General features: G+C 40.1%; 2 protein-coding genes across 6 annotated transcripts in view; one reads left to right on the top strand and one right to left on the bottom strand.

Annotated features, from left to right (window-relative positions):
* The window catches only part of DNAJC21 (DnaJ heat shock protein family (Hsp40) member C21), a 13,214-nt gene extending 10,933 nt beyond the window's left edge, over positions 1 to 2,281 (top strand). The window contains exons 10-12 of one of the 3 annotated variants that reach the window (XM_057431135.1): positions 471 to 661; positions 1,069 to 1,141; positions 1,791 to 2,281. In XM_057431135.1, the coding sequence (XP_057287118.1) occupies positions 471 to 661; positions 1,069 to 1,141; positions 1,791 to 1,955 (429 nt within the window). In that variant the 3' untranslated portion in view covers positions 1,956 to 2,281. Of the gene's footprint in view, positions 1 to 470; positions 662 to 1,065; positions 1,146 to 1,790 lie in introns of all 3 variants that reach the window. The other 2 variants (XM_057431134.1, XM_057431136.1) reach the window with 2 other exon arrangements.
* AGXT2 (alanine--glyoxylate aminotransferase 2) overlaps positions 1 to 19,211 on the bottom strand; it is a 23,063-nt gene extending 3,852 nt beyond the window's left edge. Inside the window, exons 1-14 of one of the 3 annotated variants that reach the window (XM_057431139.1) lie at positions 19,090 to 19,211; positions 17,619 to 17,704; positions 17,013 to 17,197; positions 16,579 to 16,702; positions 15,348 to 15,442; positions 14,153 to 14,246; positions 13,011 to 13,104; positions 11,911 to 12,011; positions 10,733 to 10,825; positions 9,595 to 9,727; positions 8,845 to 8,933; positions 6,885 to 7,034; positions 6,433 to 6,531; positions 1,056 to 1,076 (exon numbers count right to left, since the gene is read on the bottom strand). In XM_057431139.1, the coding sequence (XP_057287122.1) occupies positions 1,071 to 1,076; positions 6,433 to 6,531; positions 6,885 to 7,034; positions 8,845 to 8,933; positions 9,595 to 9,727; positions 10,733 to 10,825; positions 11,911 to 12,011; positions 13,011 to 13,104; positions 14,153 to 14,246; positions 15,348 to 15,442; positions 16,579 to 16,702; positions 17,013 to 17,197; positions 17,619 to 17,704; positions 19,090 to 19,198 (1,458 nt within the window). In that variant the 5' untranslated portion in view covers positions 19,199 to 19,211 and the 3' untranslated portion in view covers positions 1,056 to 1,070. Of the gene's footprint in view, positions 1 to 1,055; positions 1,077 to 4,727; positions 5,008 to 6,432; positions 6,532 to 6,884; positions 7,035 to 8,844; positions 8,934 to 9,594; positions 9,728 to 10,732; positions 10,826 to 11,910; positions 12,012 to 13,010; positions 13,105 to 14,152; positions 14,247 to 15,347; positions 15,443 to 16,578; positions 16,703 to 17,012; positions 17,198 to 17,618; positions 17,705 to 19,089 lie in introns of those variants that run through there. The other 2 variants (XM_057431137.1, XM_057431138.1) reach the window with 2 other exon arrangements.

Below are 19,211 nucleotides of genomic sequence, written 5' to 3'. Positions count from 1 at the left end.
CTGTTTCTAATGTTAGGGAGGGAAAATGGAGTGTGTTTATCTAGCCTCAGTCAGGTCAGTTATTTTGGCTTAAGTGTCCTAACACAGGTTTCTGGCACAGAAAACTTTAGTCTAACTAATTAACATTTTGCAAGGTTATAAGCAAAGACACTAACTTGTAATGTGAAGCAGCAGCCCAAACAGAATGACCCCTGTGTATAATTAAAAGCTACCTTCATTCTCCTCTCCTCTAGTTTTAGGGGCTGTTTTATTGGTGTTTCTTCCCTTCATCATAGGTGGCTTCATCTTTCAAAACATGAGAACTAAGGTTTTACCAGTTACAGTCTCATTGAAAACACACAGTAAAATTAAGAGGGTCCATGGCTTTCTGTTCTCCCCACCCAACCATGTTTGAGGTAAATAAGTATAATACTATAAACATAATCACTAATTAGCTTAAAGTAGTTAATTTGCATGTCTTGTTTGGACAGACTTACGAGGACTCTCTTGATAAAAGCGCTGATGAAGAAACAGTTGAACAAAAGGAGGTGCACGATGTGGACAAGGACAGTGGCTCAGCAGAGGAGCTGGTGAATGATGGCCAAAGATGTGCTGTGTCAGAGGACGCAAGCGCTACAGAAGATGTCAGCCAAGTGAATGAAGCAAGAAGTGAAGCTAAAAGGTGTGCTGACTTGCAGTGTTGCAGTCAGTGTGTCACTATCTATTTTGGTACTTTCAAACCAGTCTAGATTTACCCACCAATGTGAACTGGGGGCTGCTCCACTAAATCAGAGCTGAATAAATATGGTACTTAACAAGGAGTGCTAGGACCTGCTTTGAAAATGGCATTTGGCTGCACATCCCTGCTACATCACTTACCAGTAGCCAGTTAATCACCTAACTGAATCTTGAGAATGACAACTGATTGTATAAGTTAAATAGCTTTATTTATTTTTTTTTCTTGAAGCGCTTGCTTTGTGTTGTGTGAAGGAAGAACAGGGAGATTCTGATGATTGAAAACCATCAGAAGCTCTTAAATATTGAATGTTCCTGTGCACTGATCTTGTTTTCTCTTTGTCTTATCAGCAGTACTAAACCTAAAGGGAAGAAAGCCAAGGAAGCAAAAAAGTCTGCTAAGGCATCTTCAGAGCACCCAACAACAGTATGTCAAACTATTTATGCTATTTAAAACTTGGTCGTCATATTACTACAAACAGGGTTAGTTGGTTGGTTGATCACCTCCAGCCCATAGATTTCTGCTCCTTGTAGAAGACAAGCTGCTTTTGTCCTTTCAGAGAAGAGTGGACTCTATTTCAGTTCTAAGAGAAGCTAAAGCTCTCTATCCAAGACAGTTCAAACCAAACAAACTAAACACCTGAAAACAGAACTGTTGTCATCAGGCAGGTGGTGGGAAGTACTATCTGTATCTTTCCCAATATTGATGTTTCCCAGAAAGAGAAAAATCTTGTAATAACTACAGCTAAGACACACTAAATTCTCTAGATCAGAGCCCAAGTGTTGTGTATATAGTAAGGTAACACAAAAAGTATTCTCTAGCTTAAATGATTTGCAAGGTTTCTGTTTCTTGTTCTGGGTTCTATGTAGTACTCTTTGAAATTTCAAGAAGTTACACTTGAGATCTAAAAAACCCCAAACGTATTTAATTGTTAATCAGTTATGGAATGTCTGATAGAAACAGCGTATTTGCATCTCATTGTCCAGGAGAAGCTGCATGCAACAAATAGGTGTATTATGTTTATTATGTCCTCCATCCAAATGCGAAGTTTTTTTTTCCTTTTTGCTCATTGCAGAATGAAGTTCCTATCCACTGTGTCACCTGCAACTGTGCATTTCCATCCCGAAATAAACTGTTTGAACACCTGAAAGCCACAGGACATGCAAAAGCCACACAAGCAGCAGCTGTAAATGGAGCTGTAAACACCAGAAACAAAAAAGAGAAACGTAAAACCAGATAGAACTTTTTTGGAGTGGCAGTCTACAGAATCATACATGAGTGCTGTCCTGGAGCAGAGAGGTGACACTGATTGTGTCTGGAGTTGAACAGAGAAGGCAAGTCCTAATTTTGGGGAAAAAAAAGGAAGATGAAACATAAAGAATAGTATCTTTTGAAGAAACCTGTGCTTGGTTTTGGGTTCATCAGCCTTTCTTTAATGACTGCATTTGACTTGTCATCTCAGCAGCTTTTACAATGGGGTTGGGGAAGTGGTAATTCAAATTGACCTTGTGTTCCTGTAGAAACATGCCCAGATAAAGTGCCCACAGAGAGGGCTTATCGTTTTAACACTCGTGTTGCTGCTTTTCTTTAGAGGGCTTAGCTCAGGGTGAGTGCAGCAGGCAGAAGGGCCTGTGCTGCTTTGGTCATCTGTCAAAGATGAAATATAGTGCAAGGTCCTACACCTGGTTCAGAGCAATCCCAGGCACAGCTACAGGTTGGGCAGAGAAGAGATTCAGAGCAGCCCTGTGGTGAAGGACTTGGGGGTGTTGGTGGATGAGAAAATGAACACGAGCCAGCTTCAGTGTGCGCTTGCAGCCCAGAAAGCCAACCGTATCCTGGGCTGCATCAAAAGGAGCATGACCAGCAGGTCGAAGGAGGTGATCCTGCCCCTCTACTCTGCTCTTGTGAGACCTCACCTGGAGCAGTGTGTGCAGTTCTGGTGTCCTCAACATAAAAAGGACATGGAACTGTTGGAACAAGTCCAGAGGAGGCCACGAGGATGATCAGGGGACTGGAGCACCTCCTGTATGAAGACAGGCTGAGAAAATTGGGGCTGTTCAGCCTGGAGAATTGAAGCTGCATGGAGACCTCATAGCAGCCTTCCAGTATCTGAAGGGGGCCTATAGGGATGCTGGGGAGGGACTCTTCATTAGAGACTGTAGTGACAGGACAAGGGGTAATGGGTTAAAACTTAAACAGGGGAAGTTTAGATTGGGTATAAGGAGGAAGTTCTTTACTGTGAGGGTGGTGAGGCACTGGAATGGGTTGCCCAGGGAAGTTGTGAATGCTCCATCCCTGGCAGTGTTCAAGGCTGGGTTGGACAGAGCCTTGCGTGGGGCATGGTTTAGCGTGAGGTGTCCCTGCCCATGGCAGTGGGTTTGGAACTAGATGATCTTAAGGTCCTTTCCAACCCTAACTGTTCTGTGATTCTATGAAATGTCACCCCAACATGGGGCTTTTCTTCTGCCCTCCCCAAGGAGAGGAGTACTTTCAAAGTAATTAATTACAATAAACAGCGGATGAAAGGGAAAGAGTAAGGTGTCTAAGTTGGTTAATCAGCTTTGACAATTCCTGTCGGTTTTGTACCTGCATGCCAGGGTGTTGGGTGGAAAAAAATTGCTAGTAGAACCTTGCTGAGAGAAGTGAAGGCAGAAATGAGTGACATGAATAAATGAATTTGTTCTGTTGTTTTTCTAATGAAAAACATGGGAGTTGTTATTGCACCTCTGTTTAAATGCATGTCTATGTGGTGGGGATAACAAGCACCTCATTTTGCCATGGTGGTGGATTTTACAAGGCTGTTGTTAATGTAGATGATGAGAGTGGTACTCCGTGTAGTATGTTGTTTAGAAAGCTCCTATGGTGAAGTTTTGCTGAAGCACTGATCTTGCATTAACTAATTTCTAAAGTTTAAATCTGTCACGCAGAGTGGCAGAACCGTCTCCTTCCCCCACATGTTGACAGGATGCCTTTATTGGGTCAAGGCTTTTTAAACTTTGAATGAAAGTGAAATGGTAAATGTTCCTGCTGACTGTTCACAATGCCTTTTGTTGGTTTTTGTCTTTTTTTTTTTCTTTTTTTGAAACCAAAGCAAGGAATGAACTGATGATTTAAAAAAAGAAAAAGGTGATTAAGTAAGCAAGAAACATGGCATCTTATTTCAGCAGTCAGAATTTGTATCTTTGCTAAATGACTAACGGAGGGGCCGTGCAATCCTGAAAGCAGCAGGAGAAAAAAAAAGGCGTGTTTTAGAGAGGATGATAACTGGGTTAGAGGCATGTGATACAAATAATTACTGTAATTAGAAACTACACCTTTGTGCAAACATTGTGTTTTTTTCATGCTCTAATTACAGTGTATCGTTGTAATAAGGGTAAATAGTTTTAACTGTGAAATCTCCAGTTGTGTTCTAAACAGGGTATTTCTCAGCCAGAGATTGTCTATGCTTATGCAAGTGAAATCTCACAAACTAAACCCTGCAGTATTACTTTTTGACTTCTATTCTTATTTAAATAAAACTAAATACTTTGTGTGTCTTACGAGTGCTTGTATGTATTGGGTGTAAATGGTGAGGTTTTGGTTGCAGGAACAGTGGCAGCAGCAGTCAGGTTCCAGCCAGCTCTGCAGCACTGCGCACCATGCTCAGCCATTCAGGAGCGTGTGGTACTTCTGTGAAAACATCCATTAGAACGGTCTGTGAACGCCGTGGTACAAAGGAGTGTGGCCAGGGCAGCAGCAGCCATCCCACTGCAGTCCCCAAGGGATCCATACATGCCATACTCTAAGCAGCATTTTTCCTCCAAACAACTTTATTGTTTTTCTTTGTCACTCTATGAAAATTACTGATTTTTAGGTGATATTCATAGATGAAAGATGAATGTATGTCTGCCTCTTCATCTGATACCAAATTAATCCTAATAGGGTTTTTTTCTGACATTATGCTAATGTCAGAATTGATGTGCAGCTAATGCACACCACCACTGTAGACTGAGCCATATGATTACAAAACAGATTAGAGTGTATTCTTTATTAAACACTGTATCTGTCAGACTGCTCTTAGAATACTGAACAAGTATTAATCTTCAGAATATGATTTTCTTATGCAGTGTAGATTAGTTATGAGTCCGGGTGGCAATTATCAGGGGATCTGTGTTCATCTCATGTAAGGAAACAAATCAAGTCTGTTTTGCAGCTGCTCTTTCCATGTGTCTCTGTAAAGCCGTGTCAAATACTTCCACAGCAAAGTCGACATCCTTTTTAGTAATGCACATTGGAGGTTTAAATCTAAATGTCTGAGAGAGGGAAAGAAGGAAAAAAAAAAAAATCCTTAATACTGTATGGAAATAACACAGTTTCTACCAGCCCATCTAGGTCAGCACTCACTTTCTGCCCCTCAGTCTAACCCTAAGTGTGAAAAATTATACGAGACCCACAGAGCAGGGACTGAAGCTTCTGATCAATGCACTCTGAAGTGGAACAGTTTTGGGCTTGACTGCATCCAACACTTCTGACAAAGCAACTGCCTCCAACAAAGACTTGACTGGAGTCGGTCATGGTTGCAGCTCTGTTATGACAGACAGAGCTAGTATAAAACCTTAGATGGGTTTGTACTAAGAAAGAACAGAGACGCGGATGTATGTTCCTTTCTGGCAGCTTTGCCACAGGGAAAAGTAGTATCTGTGGAGAGTGTCAGCTTCTTGCATTGTGTCAAGTGATTTCCTGTTGTATTCGCAGTTATTAAGGCCTCTAAACATGAAAGAGTCTACCATGAAAGAATTGCTAGACACAAACTTTCAGTAAGGGTACTATAGCTTGAATGCACATTGACCAGGAAAGGATATATGCACAGTTCAACTTGTCAAGAAGGGAGGTTCTTAAATCCAAATGTTTAATCTATATTATAATGTTTCCAAGAGTATTTAACTTACATTAAGAATCTTAAAGCTTTCAGTTTAAATTCTTCTGTCATCATATCACATATGCAGCAAGAGTGGGATAACGGTCTTTCCCACCCACAGCCTCAGCTAACACTCACAGATAAACAGCACTTAAGTGAGACAGAATCAGATTTTACTGCACTCTGAGCTATTATTACCCTTGTTCTGGTCTGTGACTTGTGGAAGAACCAATGAGGTGACAGTTGCAGTGCCCCATTTGTTTTAGCCATCCTGCATGTATCTCATACAGAAGCTGTTTCCTCTATGCCCGAGCAGTTCACTGACATGACCAGGCCTGAGGCAGTTCTCTCCTATTAACTCGTGTGATGCAAGAAGGTGAGTACGGCATGGTGCATCTTCAATTGGGTTGGGCTGATTTCCATTCAGATGCAATTCCTACTTTTGTGCTGCTCTGTGAGGCTTGATAATAACTTTTTTATTTTTTTGTTTTAGTTTGCCTAAATAAATTCTTTTAAATATAAAAATTAAAGGTCAGGTGATAACCTGAAAAGTAACAAAGACTTAGCATGCCTGAATACTTCTGATTTCCTCTAATTTACATAGACTACAGTACATTGCTTTTCTAGGGGAAGCTGTCCCTGTAAAGGAAAACTGCAAACTCAGAGCTAGTTCAACATGCTTGAATCAAGTAAGTCCTGCCTAATTTATGAAATAAGCAAGATTAAACAGAGCTAGTTCCTAAGAGTATACATTTCCTGTTTTATTTACTAAAGGATGTAGGCAGAAAATAAGCTTTACGTATAACCAGAGGCTCAGTACCTGGCTGTAGAGTCCTCCTCTGCCTATCAGGACCCCCATGTCTTTACAGTCCTCCAAGATCTGACTGACTTCTTCAGTTGGAAGAGGGTGGCGATGGTCCTACGGAAAGCAAAGATTAAACTTCACTTCGATATTCTAAATTAGTTCTATGAAAAGGAAGTATTTTCCAGTCTTTCCAATAAACCTCACCCCATCTCTGGCTGTAAAGGTCAGCCAACGTAATTAATCTGCTTTCTAAGATGAGTTTATGCAACTAAGGCACACAAGTCACTGTTTACTCAAAACTTGTGAAGTACTTGAAATGCTGGAATGTTCTGTCTCATTTTTAGCCAGAGCAATGTTTTCTCCCTTCATTAGCTGTTTTTGAATAGACAATCTTTCTATTCTTTCAACTGGAATAAAATGTGAAAAATCTTTCAATGGCACTGAAAGGAATAAATGAAGTCACTAACCTTATCTGTCACCATTTCTACTCCGATCATAAGTCCCTTGCCACGGACATCACCAACAATCTTGAATTTATCCCGTAGTTTAGCCAACTCCAGCAGCATGTATGTTCCCACATCCTCACTGTTTTTCTGTAGGCCATCTTCTTCAATAGCCTGGTTAAGATGACATACTGTGACAGTGTTGCAGGAAAAACTTCTAATAAAGTCTGTTAATCCCCATTTAGCTTGATGACACATTGTTTATCTCGCTTCTTTACAGAGTATGTTCCTTCACTACTACAGTCCTTACATTTCTCTTTCTTACAATCATCTAATGTCACTGGAGTTCAATTTAGCATAGTATTTTGTTGCTGTAGTGTTTTTTGCATTTTACTTATTACTCAATAAACATCATCATAGAATCATAGAATGGTTTGGTATGAAGGGACCTTAAAGCTCATCCAGTTCCAACCCACTGCCACAGGCAGGGACCCCTTCCACCAGCCCAGGCTGCTCCAAGCCCTGTCCAATCTGGCCTTGAACACTGCCAGGGATGGGGCAGCCACAGCTTCTCTGGGCAACCTGTGCCTCTCCATCTTTCTTGTTGGCCCCTGTTGGGTATTCGAAGGCTGCTATAAGGTCTCCTCTAAACATAATCCAGTAATTCATGCTCACATGGAGTCATAATTGAAAAATACCTGACCACCAGATTATTTTCAAAATCTTACCAGAAATATTTTCATTCTTTCTCAGTATCATGAGAAGAAAATAATTTGACAAGGCATACCTGTATTTACTGAGCAGCAATTTAGCGAACAACCTGAGTGTTGCAATTAGATTCACCAACACCATGCTTTTCAATCACCATCTTTGTTTTTCCTCTCCTCTCTGACATGCAGCCAGCTACCAGCCCTGACACATACAAACCGTTTTATGAACTCAATATTTACGTTAAGGAAATCACAGTAAAAACAAAAACAACCCAAAATACAATTACAGAAGTTGAAATGGGTGTTTTCCTTTTTCTTCCTTTTCCTTTTTTTTTTTTTTAAAGTTTCTCTCAACTCCATTTTATTCTTCCTGACTCTGCCAACCTCCTCAGACCTATTTCAGATCCAGGCTCCAAGTTACTTTATAGCCAAAAAAGCCTTTTTTCTGTTTTACCCCCAAAACATGGCTGTACTCGTAAACTGTTTTTTCAAAATCTTGTTATTTATATGATTAACCATCTTATAAAATAGCTAAAGAGAACCCTAAAATATTCAGAAAAGTAATGTGAATAGAAACAGTATCTGCTGTAATGAAGTGACATTCGAGGACATATGGTCTGTACATGATAAAAACAAATTGAATAGCAACGTACTGGCCACTGCCTGATTTTCTGCTGGATGACAACTGAAATATGTTGCAGCTTTGTTCTACTGTCTTTTTAATGAAGGAGTTTTTCTCTTTTTTCCTTCGGAAGGAATTTTGACTTTAAATACTTTTAACTATCTGGTCATTACGGCTTTTTAGGCATAAGGTAAAAGCTGTGGAGTTGAAAACAATTTTGCTTAGCATGTGTGCCAGAGAATACCTTTGGTTTGGTTGATAATTTGTGTAATCCTATGGAAGAGTTGGCTAAGGTTTTGAGAAGGCACTTTCCTACCTGTTTATTAACAAAGTAAAGAACATAAAGGAGACAGAGACAGGCAATTCTGAAAACATAGTAAGAGGGCTTCTATTCTTTTTAGAGGGATGAAAATCCTGCAGTGGAATTAATGAGGGTTTTTTCCTACATGTAGGGCGTATTAGTCATGTATGCATAATACATACATATGTTTATGCACTTTATACAGTAATTTAAAAAGATGCCCACATATAACTTTATAGTAAGAATAAATGTAAACATTTTTCATCTTTTGCTGCAAGATAAAGTAGCAATATGTAGTATATATTAAACATATATAGTGAAATATATAAATTTATACAACGTTCTGCCTACATCAAGAACAGCAGCTCCAACTGTGCAGGCCAAAGGGTTTCCTCCAAATGTGTTAACATGAAGGTTTTGAGCCAAGGAACTTGCAATCTCTAGAAGAAAAAGAACAATATTGATTACTCTTACAGCTGCCTTATGTTTGGTAACAGTACTTATGTGCTTTAACGGTTACATTTGATGTGCTTCAAGCCTGATTCTACTGGAGACAACACGATACAAAGATTTTATTTTTTTCTTGCAAGTATTCTGCGCAAAATATAACTATTCCCAAAACCTATAGTGTCTAGCAGATGGTAAAAACGGACTTCTTTTAAAAAAAAGTCACACTTCTAACATGTTGTCAAGTTTCCCCGTAAACTGACATCTACAAATCTCCTTTACTAGATTCAGCCAGTCATTTGTAAGAACGAAGCAGCTGGCCTTCTTACAAACTCACAGAATGTTGATTACTAATACTGTGAATTCAACGAGGATTTCGAGTATTTACCAGCTATACCAGCTGGGTAACTCACAAGGTCATCCCTGCCACAGTTACACAACTCACCCCATTTAGACAAAGCTTTGCACTCGTATAGCACAGCACTTGGTAAAAAGATGTGAGCAATGAGAATCCAATTCATCTGTCAATTGACTGAGACAACGATTACTCACAGAGCTCAGCTGTTTGACACACATGTCTCCAGCAGGTAAATATTGTAGACTGTATTTTGTAATTGCTCTATTTTAAATCTTAGCTGAACAGAACTCTTGCACCTTTTGTTGTAACAACAGCTGCCATTGGAAAGCCATTACCAATTCCTTTTGCCAAAGTAACAATGTCAGGGACTACACCATGTGTCTGAAATCCCCAGAAATGGCTGCCTGTCCGTCCAAATCCTGTCTGTACCTTTCAAAAGACAAACACATAGAAATCCCCATCACTTACTCATATTTTATAAGATGTTTCGTTTTTCTTGTCTTTCTATTGTCACTAATTTGCATTAAACTGCAGCTATCTCTGGAATCAACTTGCATTAGGATCCTTATTCAGATGGCTTTGCACAAAATACGATTTACTGTTACTGTAATTGGGTTTTTCTTTTGCATATGGAAGAGGTAACACATCACCATGTCTTAGGCATGGTGAGATGCATAAATAAGCAGCTTCCATTTCAAAACTGAGAGGAAATGCAGTTGCTTATCACATTTCAAAAGCAACCCCATGATTGCTGATCTCTATTACTGCAATGCTTGAGGTACATACCATTGTCACTTTGAAGCACTTGCTACTATTTCAAAATAGTTTTAGCTAAGCAAATTCCACTTCTTAATTCCAATTTCCAATTCCAATTCCACATTCAAAAACATATTTGCAGGGGTACAGCAATCAATTCCCTTCTAGAGTTTATGTACGCCAACAACACTCATAAGAGGAAGTTGCAAGCCTCATACCACATATTTGTGGAAATTTACTGCTCCCAAAAGGTAAGGATTGAAGTCTGTGTCTAAAGCCAGAATACCACATAGCAGAATAAAGGTAGTAAAACCTGGAAGACTCCTATGCCTGGAAAGACCACAGAATCATAGAATAGTTACCTAACTACCTACCTACCTATTGCTAAATAGAAAGGACCTTAAGTTGATCTAGTTCCAACCCCCCTGCTATGGGCAGGGACACCTCCCATTAAACCATGCCACCCAAGGCTCTGTGCAACCTGGCCTTGAACACCGCCAGGGATGGAGCATTCACAAAGATGCACTGTGCAAAGATGCAATGTGTTAAATTTAAGCCATGAAGTGTATAGCATTTCATTCAGATTATTTCCAGGCTTCCAGTTGTATTTTTTTAAGACGACTTTCAGAGGTACCCCAAACTCTAGAGTTGCTATGCAAAAAAAAAAATGTAACTCACTTCATCTGAAATACAGACACCCTGTCTTTCCCGTACTAGCTGGTAAGCTTCCTTTAAGAAACCTTTTGGGTACTGAACAGCTCCATTAACACCCTGGCAAGACAAAAAAAGAAAATGTCTTCAGGAACAGACAAATAAACTGGAGTTCAACTGTGTGACTATCCCACAACAGGGAAAAATATGAGCAGCCCTCAGGTAATAGCAAGACTTGTTTCAAGCTTCTGGCTTCAGCAGCGAAACTGCTTCAAAAAGTTCCTGCCCAGGTCACTCATTCTCATTTCACAGGGCAGTTTGCTGTTCTGTCAGTTGTGCTGGTATAAATGTTTGTGAGGCCATACTGTAAACTGGATCACTCTAAGAAATAGTTGATTAAAGATAAGCTGCCAAAACAAGTACCTAAAAAACCTACATTCTGAGAAACCCAAAGACTGCTTTTGATGACAAACTACAGAATTCACATCCCTTCTTTGGTTAATTTGTTTAAAACATTGTTTCCTCGATTACTGTTCACCTTGCCAGTTTTTATTCGGATCAGAAATCCCACTCTACACCTGGACTGTAATGGCTGCTTAGACTTAGGTATGTAAAGGCTTAGAAGACAGGAAACCAGAGACGGCTCCAATTATCTCTGTGGTCACAATTTTCATTTTTTTTGTTACTTTTCCTGTTTCCAGGATATATTCCCTATTCTTCCTACTTAAGAACCACAATATACAGCAGTTCTGAAACTAGGGTAAAGTACCAAAGGAATGAACACCATGGCCACCACTTGCTGGAGAGCTGCTAAAAATATAGTGGACAACATGGTTGGGAAGAGGCGAAAGTAGGAATTGATATAAGGTTACAAAACCAGTAAAAAGCAGAATGAAATTTGGAACAAGGTATTAGACACTAAACAACAGCATGTATCACTATTTAAATGCAGAAAAAAATGTGTACGTTTAATCATGATTCTCTGTTTAACTTCATGAGCAAAGTTCTAGCTCCACTGAAATCAGGAACAAAAGCCGAGATTTTAAGACAGTACAGCCATTGTTTCAAATATTTAAGGTGCTTAAGGCATTAAAAATAATAAAAAAAAAGCAGAAGTGCATGGTTAGAATGTAGCTAAAGTTTGTAAGATTTTAATGTTTCACACTATTTTTGCTATCACAGTTGAGAAACAGCAAACTACTTACTTGAATTGGTTCAGCGATAAATCCAGCTATTGTCTTTGGTACTGAGGTATTCAGAGTATCTTTGAACTGTTCAATGTACTGGTCCTTTGCATGACATACACCTGTTCACAGGGGAATAGTTTAAATTTACTTTAAATGACACAAAATTAGCTTCAAAACATGAAATTACACATCTAATCAACAACTATGACTGCATGTTAAATATCACCTATCAAAAACACAACAGAAAGCTAAACATTAAAGGAGAGAGTTCCTTATTTTCTCTTAAACGATTTATACTCTAGGGAATGACAAAACAGCAAGGCAAAGCTGACAGATGACGTTACACATTGTACAGGTAAGCAAGCTGTACGTTAGAGACAGCATTTGTGAATCACCTACATAAGCAGAAGGAATAAGCAGACACTTTCTCAGGGGTTAATAAACATTAGTGTATGACATGAGGAATCGTTAGGTTAGTGCAAGTATAAGGATTCTGGAAAATACAGCTGCACATCAGTCTATACTGAAATAACAGTATAGCTAATGCTCCCATCCACTAGGGAGGGCAAAGCTAGAAAAAAAACATTGTTACATATGCATGTGAATTAAAATACTACAGAGTACTTGTTGAAACTGCACAAATAATTCACTGTAACCATTGTTAAGAGGAGAGCAGTAGAAGGAGCTTTCACTTCGTGCTGCGTGCAGAATGGTTTGCCTCATGGCTTTTTGCGTATCATGGGCTACAGGTTGTCTTTGCTATTCATTCATATTACTCCAAAACAAAAGCTGTAGAGCTGTCAAAACTTCAGAAACACCTGTTATGGTCAGTGCTGGAAAACACCAATCAACACTTCTGTTCTTTCAGATGTGCCAAACTGAGTTCCCCAGCTTCTGGAGTTGATCATGACAAATGCTGGAAACAAAGGCTGGGATTTTAAGAACAGATCTTTCTCAGTGGGAAGCAGATGCTCTATGCACTCTGCAATATTTTCTTTGGTTGCTTTTGCAAATCCTACCCAGAGGTCTACCTTCCCAGAGGAGGTAATTAATCTATTTCCACAGCCCTCTAGTATTCTCTAATATAAAAGCCAAATACTTCTTTGTCATTGACCAACCTTCAGAACAGGTGCATTTTCGAACAGTTTGCACTGGAGAATCTCTACAATGGCTGCCTCCCCATGGACCACGAAAAACATCTGGTAACATTGTCTGCCAAGCATAAGAGAAAGCTACAGGTTTGATGAGACCTTTCTAAGAGATGTTTTGATCATACTTAGGGATGACTAGTGGAAAAAAAACCCAACCCCCAAAAAGTCTGTTAGAGTCAAAGAGGATACCTAGTTCAAGCAACTTCTCTGAAAAACACTTGTAGAGTAACAATGAACTTCCCCCTCAAGAAATGGTAGAACAGAGACAGTTCTGGAACCAATAAGTTCCAGCAATAGTGAGTTGATAATTTCCTTTGTTTTGTTCTTTGTTAGTCAGCAGTTTTGGTTATCTCAGATTAATAGCAACATTTTTAGAGTTTCTAGTAGTACTTTAATAATCTGAAGTATGTTAAAAATCTGCAAAACACAGGGAGGCAGGCAGATCTAGTAAAGTAATTATAGGCTGGAAATTTTGAGCTCCAGCCTTCAAATTGTGTCTGCTGACAAAATACCGCATGACTTCAGACAACTCATTTACTGAGCCAGGTTAGTAGGCTGTTACAAAGGAGCCTTTCTATAGCCAGTGCTGTGGCTGAGCTATCACCAGAACAAACCAAGAGTAGCCAATGCCAGCTTCCTATCTGCTCAAGGGCAGGGAGATAACACATTGCCATCTACCCCCAATTGATATGCCTCCTGTCTTGCTGAAATGAGAGACATCACAGGGTTATTTTGTTTCTTTTTGTTCCAGGGGAGGATCTGCTTCAGATAGCTGAAAGCAGCTTTGCACAGATTTGCCAAAATCAGCTTGTGAAAAGGGCTTCAGAACATTAATTTGCACCTTACCATGCAAGAACCAAACATGACTAAAGAACTGTAAATCACGACCACTCATGTTATGGCTGTCCTGTCTCCAAATTAGCGTAAGTAACCTTATGGAGAAGTAAAAGGGACTGTGGCTTTTATACTTACGCAGCAGGATAGCTACATTGTAGCTAGTGACCATAAAGCACTTCAAGAATAGGAAATGTACTAATGGTTAAAATATTCAACAATAAACTGTTAGTTACCCAGATTATTTAAAAAAAAAAAAAAAATAAAAATCTCACTGTTAAACAACCGAAGCCATTGGCAACACCATGCTTATAAAGACCAACAGATGTCAATCCCAGCGTGTAAGGGCTGCCTCCATGGTATGCTCCCCTGTGTAAACAAAGAAAGTAGATGAACACCACTCATTTCCAAGAAGGGATTGTAGCAACATTATTAGTCTAAGAAGGTAGGTTTCTGAGCTATATATTATTAGGGAAAATGAGCATTGTTACACTTGAAACACAAATATTCCTACTGCCATTTTTCCTCTGGTTTTGGAAGACCCGTGACTACTATCTGCACTAGTTCCCTGAAATTTCAAAAGTTAAAATCGTAAGGTAATGTTTTCAAGGAGAAAAGAACAATGATTGGAACCAAAAGCAATTCCAACAGTGTCTCATGAAGTTCTGCTGTAGCACCTGAGCCCTACACAGCAAACATACCTGTTCTTTGAATCTATGGAACCACTGCTCTCTCCAACAGATGCTGCAATCATTAAGTCACATGGTGATTTCCTACCAGTTTTATTAGCGAATCAGAAATTCATTAATGATAATATACAAGCAAGGTGGGTACCCAATGTTCTACTGAATGGAAGAGTAGAAAAATACAGTGCTTCATTGCAAGACCTTGAGGCTGCCTGGGATGCATAGTAAAGAGAACTGCTTACACTCACTCCTGCACCACCTCTGCTGTGAAGCCAGAAGAGCTTTGTGTACCAGTGCAGTGAACTATGGTTCAGGGATCTGGCAGAAATATAAGGCAGCAAAATAAGCAGAAAAAAAAATGAGTCCTTTCACCAGGTTAGCTTTAAGCCACAGCAGTTCCCTGCTGCGGTTCACTGCACCATTATTCTAGAGTTACCTTTGTACCCCCACAAAGGGGACAAAGGGGGATACTGCAGGGGTGGAATGAAGGAAGAAAGCAGCAATTGCTGAAGCATGCTGTGGCTCTGAACAAAGGTCCACCAAAGCACATTCTTAGTGCAGAGACTAGACCCTTTTCTAAGCAACAAAGGCAAAAATTGCAGGTTTTGTTTTGAATGCAAGCTAGTCCTAATGTACTGTACCAAATCTTCAACTCCTGTTTTACTCCTTTTTGTCAAATAAAATAATTTTATAGCTTTCTACTCAGCACATCTGGAGTTAAAGAGTTCCCCATTATTCCTTGGCTTAGGCAGATAGATACTTATACACAAATGATCATCATTACCTGAAAGAGATGATGTCAAAGTTACGAGTATATAGCCTTGCCATGAACATAGCCAAATCGTTGGCTTCTGACCCGCTGTTGGTTAGATAAACCACCTAAAGGAGAATGCTTAGGATCAGTACAGTGAACAACCACCACGTTGCTCAGCATCAGGCCATGTCATTTGTTAACATCAGGAGCTATGACCTATCACTAATACAAGATTACTTCACTGCAAGAAGCAGTGTTGCCCATACACTACAGGTGAGAACTAAGGTTAAGCTTCAAGCTGATTTACACAGAAAGAGTAAAAAAAAGAAATCTTTAAGAGTTGGAGTCTTCAGGTTTTCCTAAAATGGAACAGTGATTCAAAGAAAAAAGAAAGTGTCTGGGTTAAACTGAACACGCCTGACTGAACAGAAATAACCTTCACAGAGGTAAAAAGTGCTGCTACAGTGTACCTGCATATTAGTTACTAGGAGTGACTTACACAGACATAACCATGGAATAGAAAAGATAAGCAGTTGGCTTACTGGGAACAAAGGGTAAATCCTGTTTATGAGTTCTGAGGTTCGAAAACAGCTCAAACTCTATTGTCACCACTTTTAAAGTAAATTTTTCAGAATTGGTTGAGATTTTCCACTGCTTAAACTATTCAGATACTTTACACTTTTTTTTTGTATTGTTTTGGTTTTGTTACTCTCCTTCATTCCTAAGATTGCAGTAACTTCATACTCTCCTGCTAGCCCAAGTTCATTTTATCACCAGTTTATTTTACCCGAAAAAAAGCCAGTGTTTTTCTTACTCTTTCTGGGCATATGAAACATGACATTTATGTGGGTTACTTATTTAAATGTCTATAAAGCTCACTACACAAAGTACTGTCAAATACTTTTCACTGTGAATTTTTATGAGATCAAACAAATTAAGCCTGACTACATGAAAGACTACATGAAAGATAAGTTAACATCTTAGTTCCTTCAGTAACTTTAAAGCTTGGCAATGTCCTTTCACATTAACAACTTGACGGAGAGAACAAACAGAACAGGAGCTTGGGATATTATGCTTGCCTACATTAGGTCTAAAGAAAAGGCTTTGAGGGTCATCATGCTCTCTGACAGTCTGTAGTCCCCATACAGATTTTCTCTCCACAGATATTGTGGCTCTCACTTATTTAATATATATTTTTATATTAAATGTTTCTTACAGACATCCCCTTCACCAGCCCCTGGTCCTGTAAGGAGCAAAGTACCTTAAGTGGATCTGGAAAAAGAGAAGTTAGCTTTTCAGCATATTCCTGGATTGATGGGTGCATGTAGATACTAGAGATATGCCAGAGGTGAGCAAGCTGTTTCTGGGTAGCCATAGTTACCTTCCTGTATGTAGCACAAAAAGAGACAAAGGGATTCAATTCTATACACGTTTACTCATACACATGCACGCCCATCTGTTATTAATCCTGAAAATTCAGACACTGTGCCATTTGCCAGATCAATGAGCAAGTAGACAGAATCGATTAATCTTTCAAAATGCAGAGGAAATTGACCTTAATGTAAATCATACATGACAATACAATGAACTATATTCTGGTTTTAGGCTCACAATGCCACAGATTAACAAAGAGAAAACCAAAGTAAGTATCTCTTCCTGCATTTTATAGCATGAATCAAATAGTAACATACTTACGGGTGACAGTGACCAACACCAACAGTGACAATTCCAGCAAAGAGATCAAGGTATCTTCGTCCTTCATAATCAAATAACCACTGCATGTGTCCTTGATGCAGCAACAATGGCTTCTTGTAAAACGTTCTCAATGAAGGAGAAATATTTTGTTCACGAATCTCCCGCATGCGTTCATATGAATGGGACTGAGTGCAATAAAAAAAGTCAGTATCCATTTATGCTTTCTAAAGATCCAGACTAATGGGGCTGTAGTGAATCACATAGATTACACAGCTGTCTATAGCAGTTGTTCATAGAACTAAGACTTTAACAAATTCTGGCACGTAGAATGTTCTACAAACCCCCAAAACTCAGCTTTTGAAGTTAAGATTTCTGTTCTGCACTTCTCTCTTCCTTAGCTTTTCAAATCAACAGTGTAGCCAACCTGTTACAGAACTGCCACACAGGTAAAACTATAGGTTACATCCTGGTTGGAATGGAATTAGTTTTTCTCCAAACTACCAAATTCTATAATCATACTTAATGAACTATTTATAGCAGATAAGCCTATCAGTCCAATCTAGTAATGCAATCTTACTTAAATACAGTGCAGTATGTATGACTTACTTTGTATTTTTCAGGTACAAAATTGCAAGGAGGCATTTTTGCTTTTGTGGAGACAGAGCTTTTCCATTTCTGCTGCCTAAAGACAACTACAAAATAGTAAGAGAATTATCAAACACTTATCAAAGTGCACATCTGAGAAAGTTTCTCAATAAGCTTATTCACACACAAGCTACAACCAAAGCAAGTTTTGTTGTGTGTTTTGGTGAAATTTTTTTTTTTTTGAGATATTTTCTTGCGGGAAAAAGAAAGCAAAATATATGTAGATTTTGAACCCCCAAAGGCACTTTCCTCTTATCCACTAAAATCCAGTTCTCATTTTCACATGAACTTTTATTTTGACAGGAGGTTTCTAACACAAATTCTTATCTGCGGGCAGCAAGAGCAGGAATCCTCTCCAACAGTGTGAGCCAGGAGCTCAGGGTGACCAAAGCACTGGTGGTACTCTTGGGGACAAGGGTATAGTCCCAACAGACCTGAACAGAGCACAGTCCACTGAGAGTGACCACCTAAGCAGAGGAGATGAATCGCATCCAGGGTCCACCCAGGGAGTCCAGTCAGGAGCAGCAGCAGATGGGGCCAGAAACAGTGCTGGAGACAATGTAGGTCCAAGGTCCATTCAAGAGACAAGGCCAGAGGCTACCTAGTGGCAGGGCCGAGGCAGGGACTGAAGGGTCACGGCTGAGCTTAAACAGGGCTCCTGAGCAGTGGGCACAGGCTCTGCATCGTAGCCATTACAGCTCTCCCTGACATCTTCTGTCCTTTTTCCAAATTCCTGAAAACTTCACACTATTCCACCTTCCATTTAACTGGAAGTGCAATTAATCAGGTATCACAAAAAGTTAGCAAGTAAAATCACAGAATGGATTGGGTTGGAAGGGACCTTAGGGATCATCTGGTAAAATATATACCTTTTGCATTCCTCATATTGTCTGCGCAGAACTACACATTTAGTTTTAAATGTCTAAGGTTTTAAACATTTTTTAAAACACGTTAAAATGTAAATGAATGAAGAATAAAGTTTCCTGAAGTAAATTACATATGCTGTTACTTCCCTTACAACCACCTACAGCACTAATGAATTATCCATCTACATGAGCAGAGTCTCAAAAGCATTAAAGAAAGGCTGCAAGTTAGAGCAGTTCTGACTTTGGGTCTCTTTCAAAGCGAACTGCAGCTAAAACAAAAGTGCTTCCTTCCCCAACCCCGTACAAATACAGAGCTTCAACCAAACCCCCCACGACAGCGGGCTTCAGGGGACTCCCGCTGCCCGCCGCCGTCCCGTCCAACCGGCCTGCGGGACTCCGGGCTCTCGGAGAGGATGGATTCCTGCTCTTGCTGCTCCCAGGTAAGAACGCGGGCCCTGTGCGCAGCTGACCCCGGCCGAGCGAGCCCCTCACGATGGGTCCAGGCGCTTCCGCCCCTCGCAGCCCTTCCCCTCCGCGCCCCGTCCCTCACAGCGCCGGTCGCTTACCGCTGCCGAGCCCGCGGCTGCTGCCCCTCAGCGGCGGCGCGCAGCCCACCGCCATGTCTGCGGGTAACGGGACAGTGCCGGGCGGAGCTCGCGCGGCCCTGCCCCTCATCCCGCTGCCGCGG

Source organism: Pezoporus wallicus, unplaced genomic scaffold, assembly GCF_028554395.1.
Source record: "Pezoporus wallicus isolate ANWC-B61680 ecotype Strahan unplaced genomic scaffold, APGP_CSIRO_Pwel_v1 contig_8692, whole genome shotgun sequence".
Taxonomy (NCBI): domain Eukaryota; kingdom Metazoa; phylum Chordata; class Aves; order Psittaciformes; family Psittacidae; genus Pezoporus; species Pezoporus wallicus.
The sequence above is the reverse complement of the archived record's forward strand: the minus strand, read 5'-3'. Positions and strand labels throughout refer to the sequence as shown.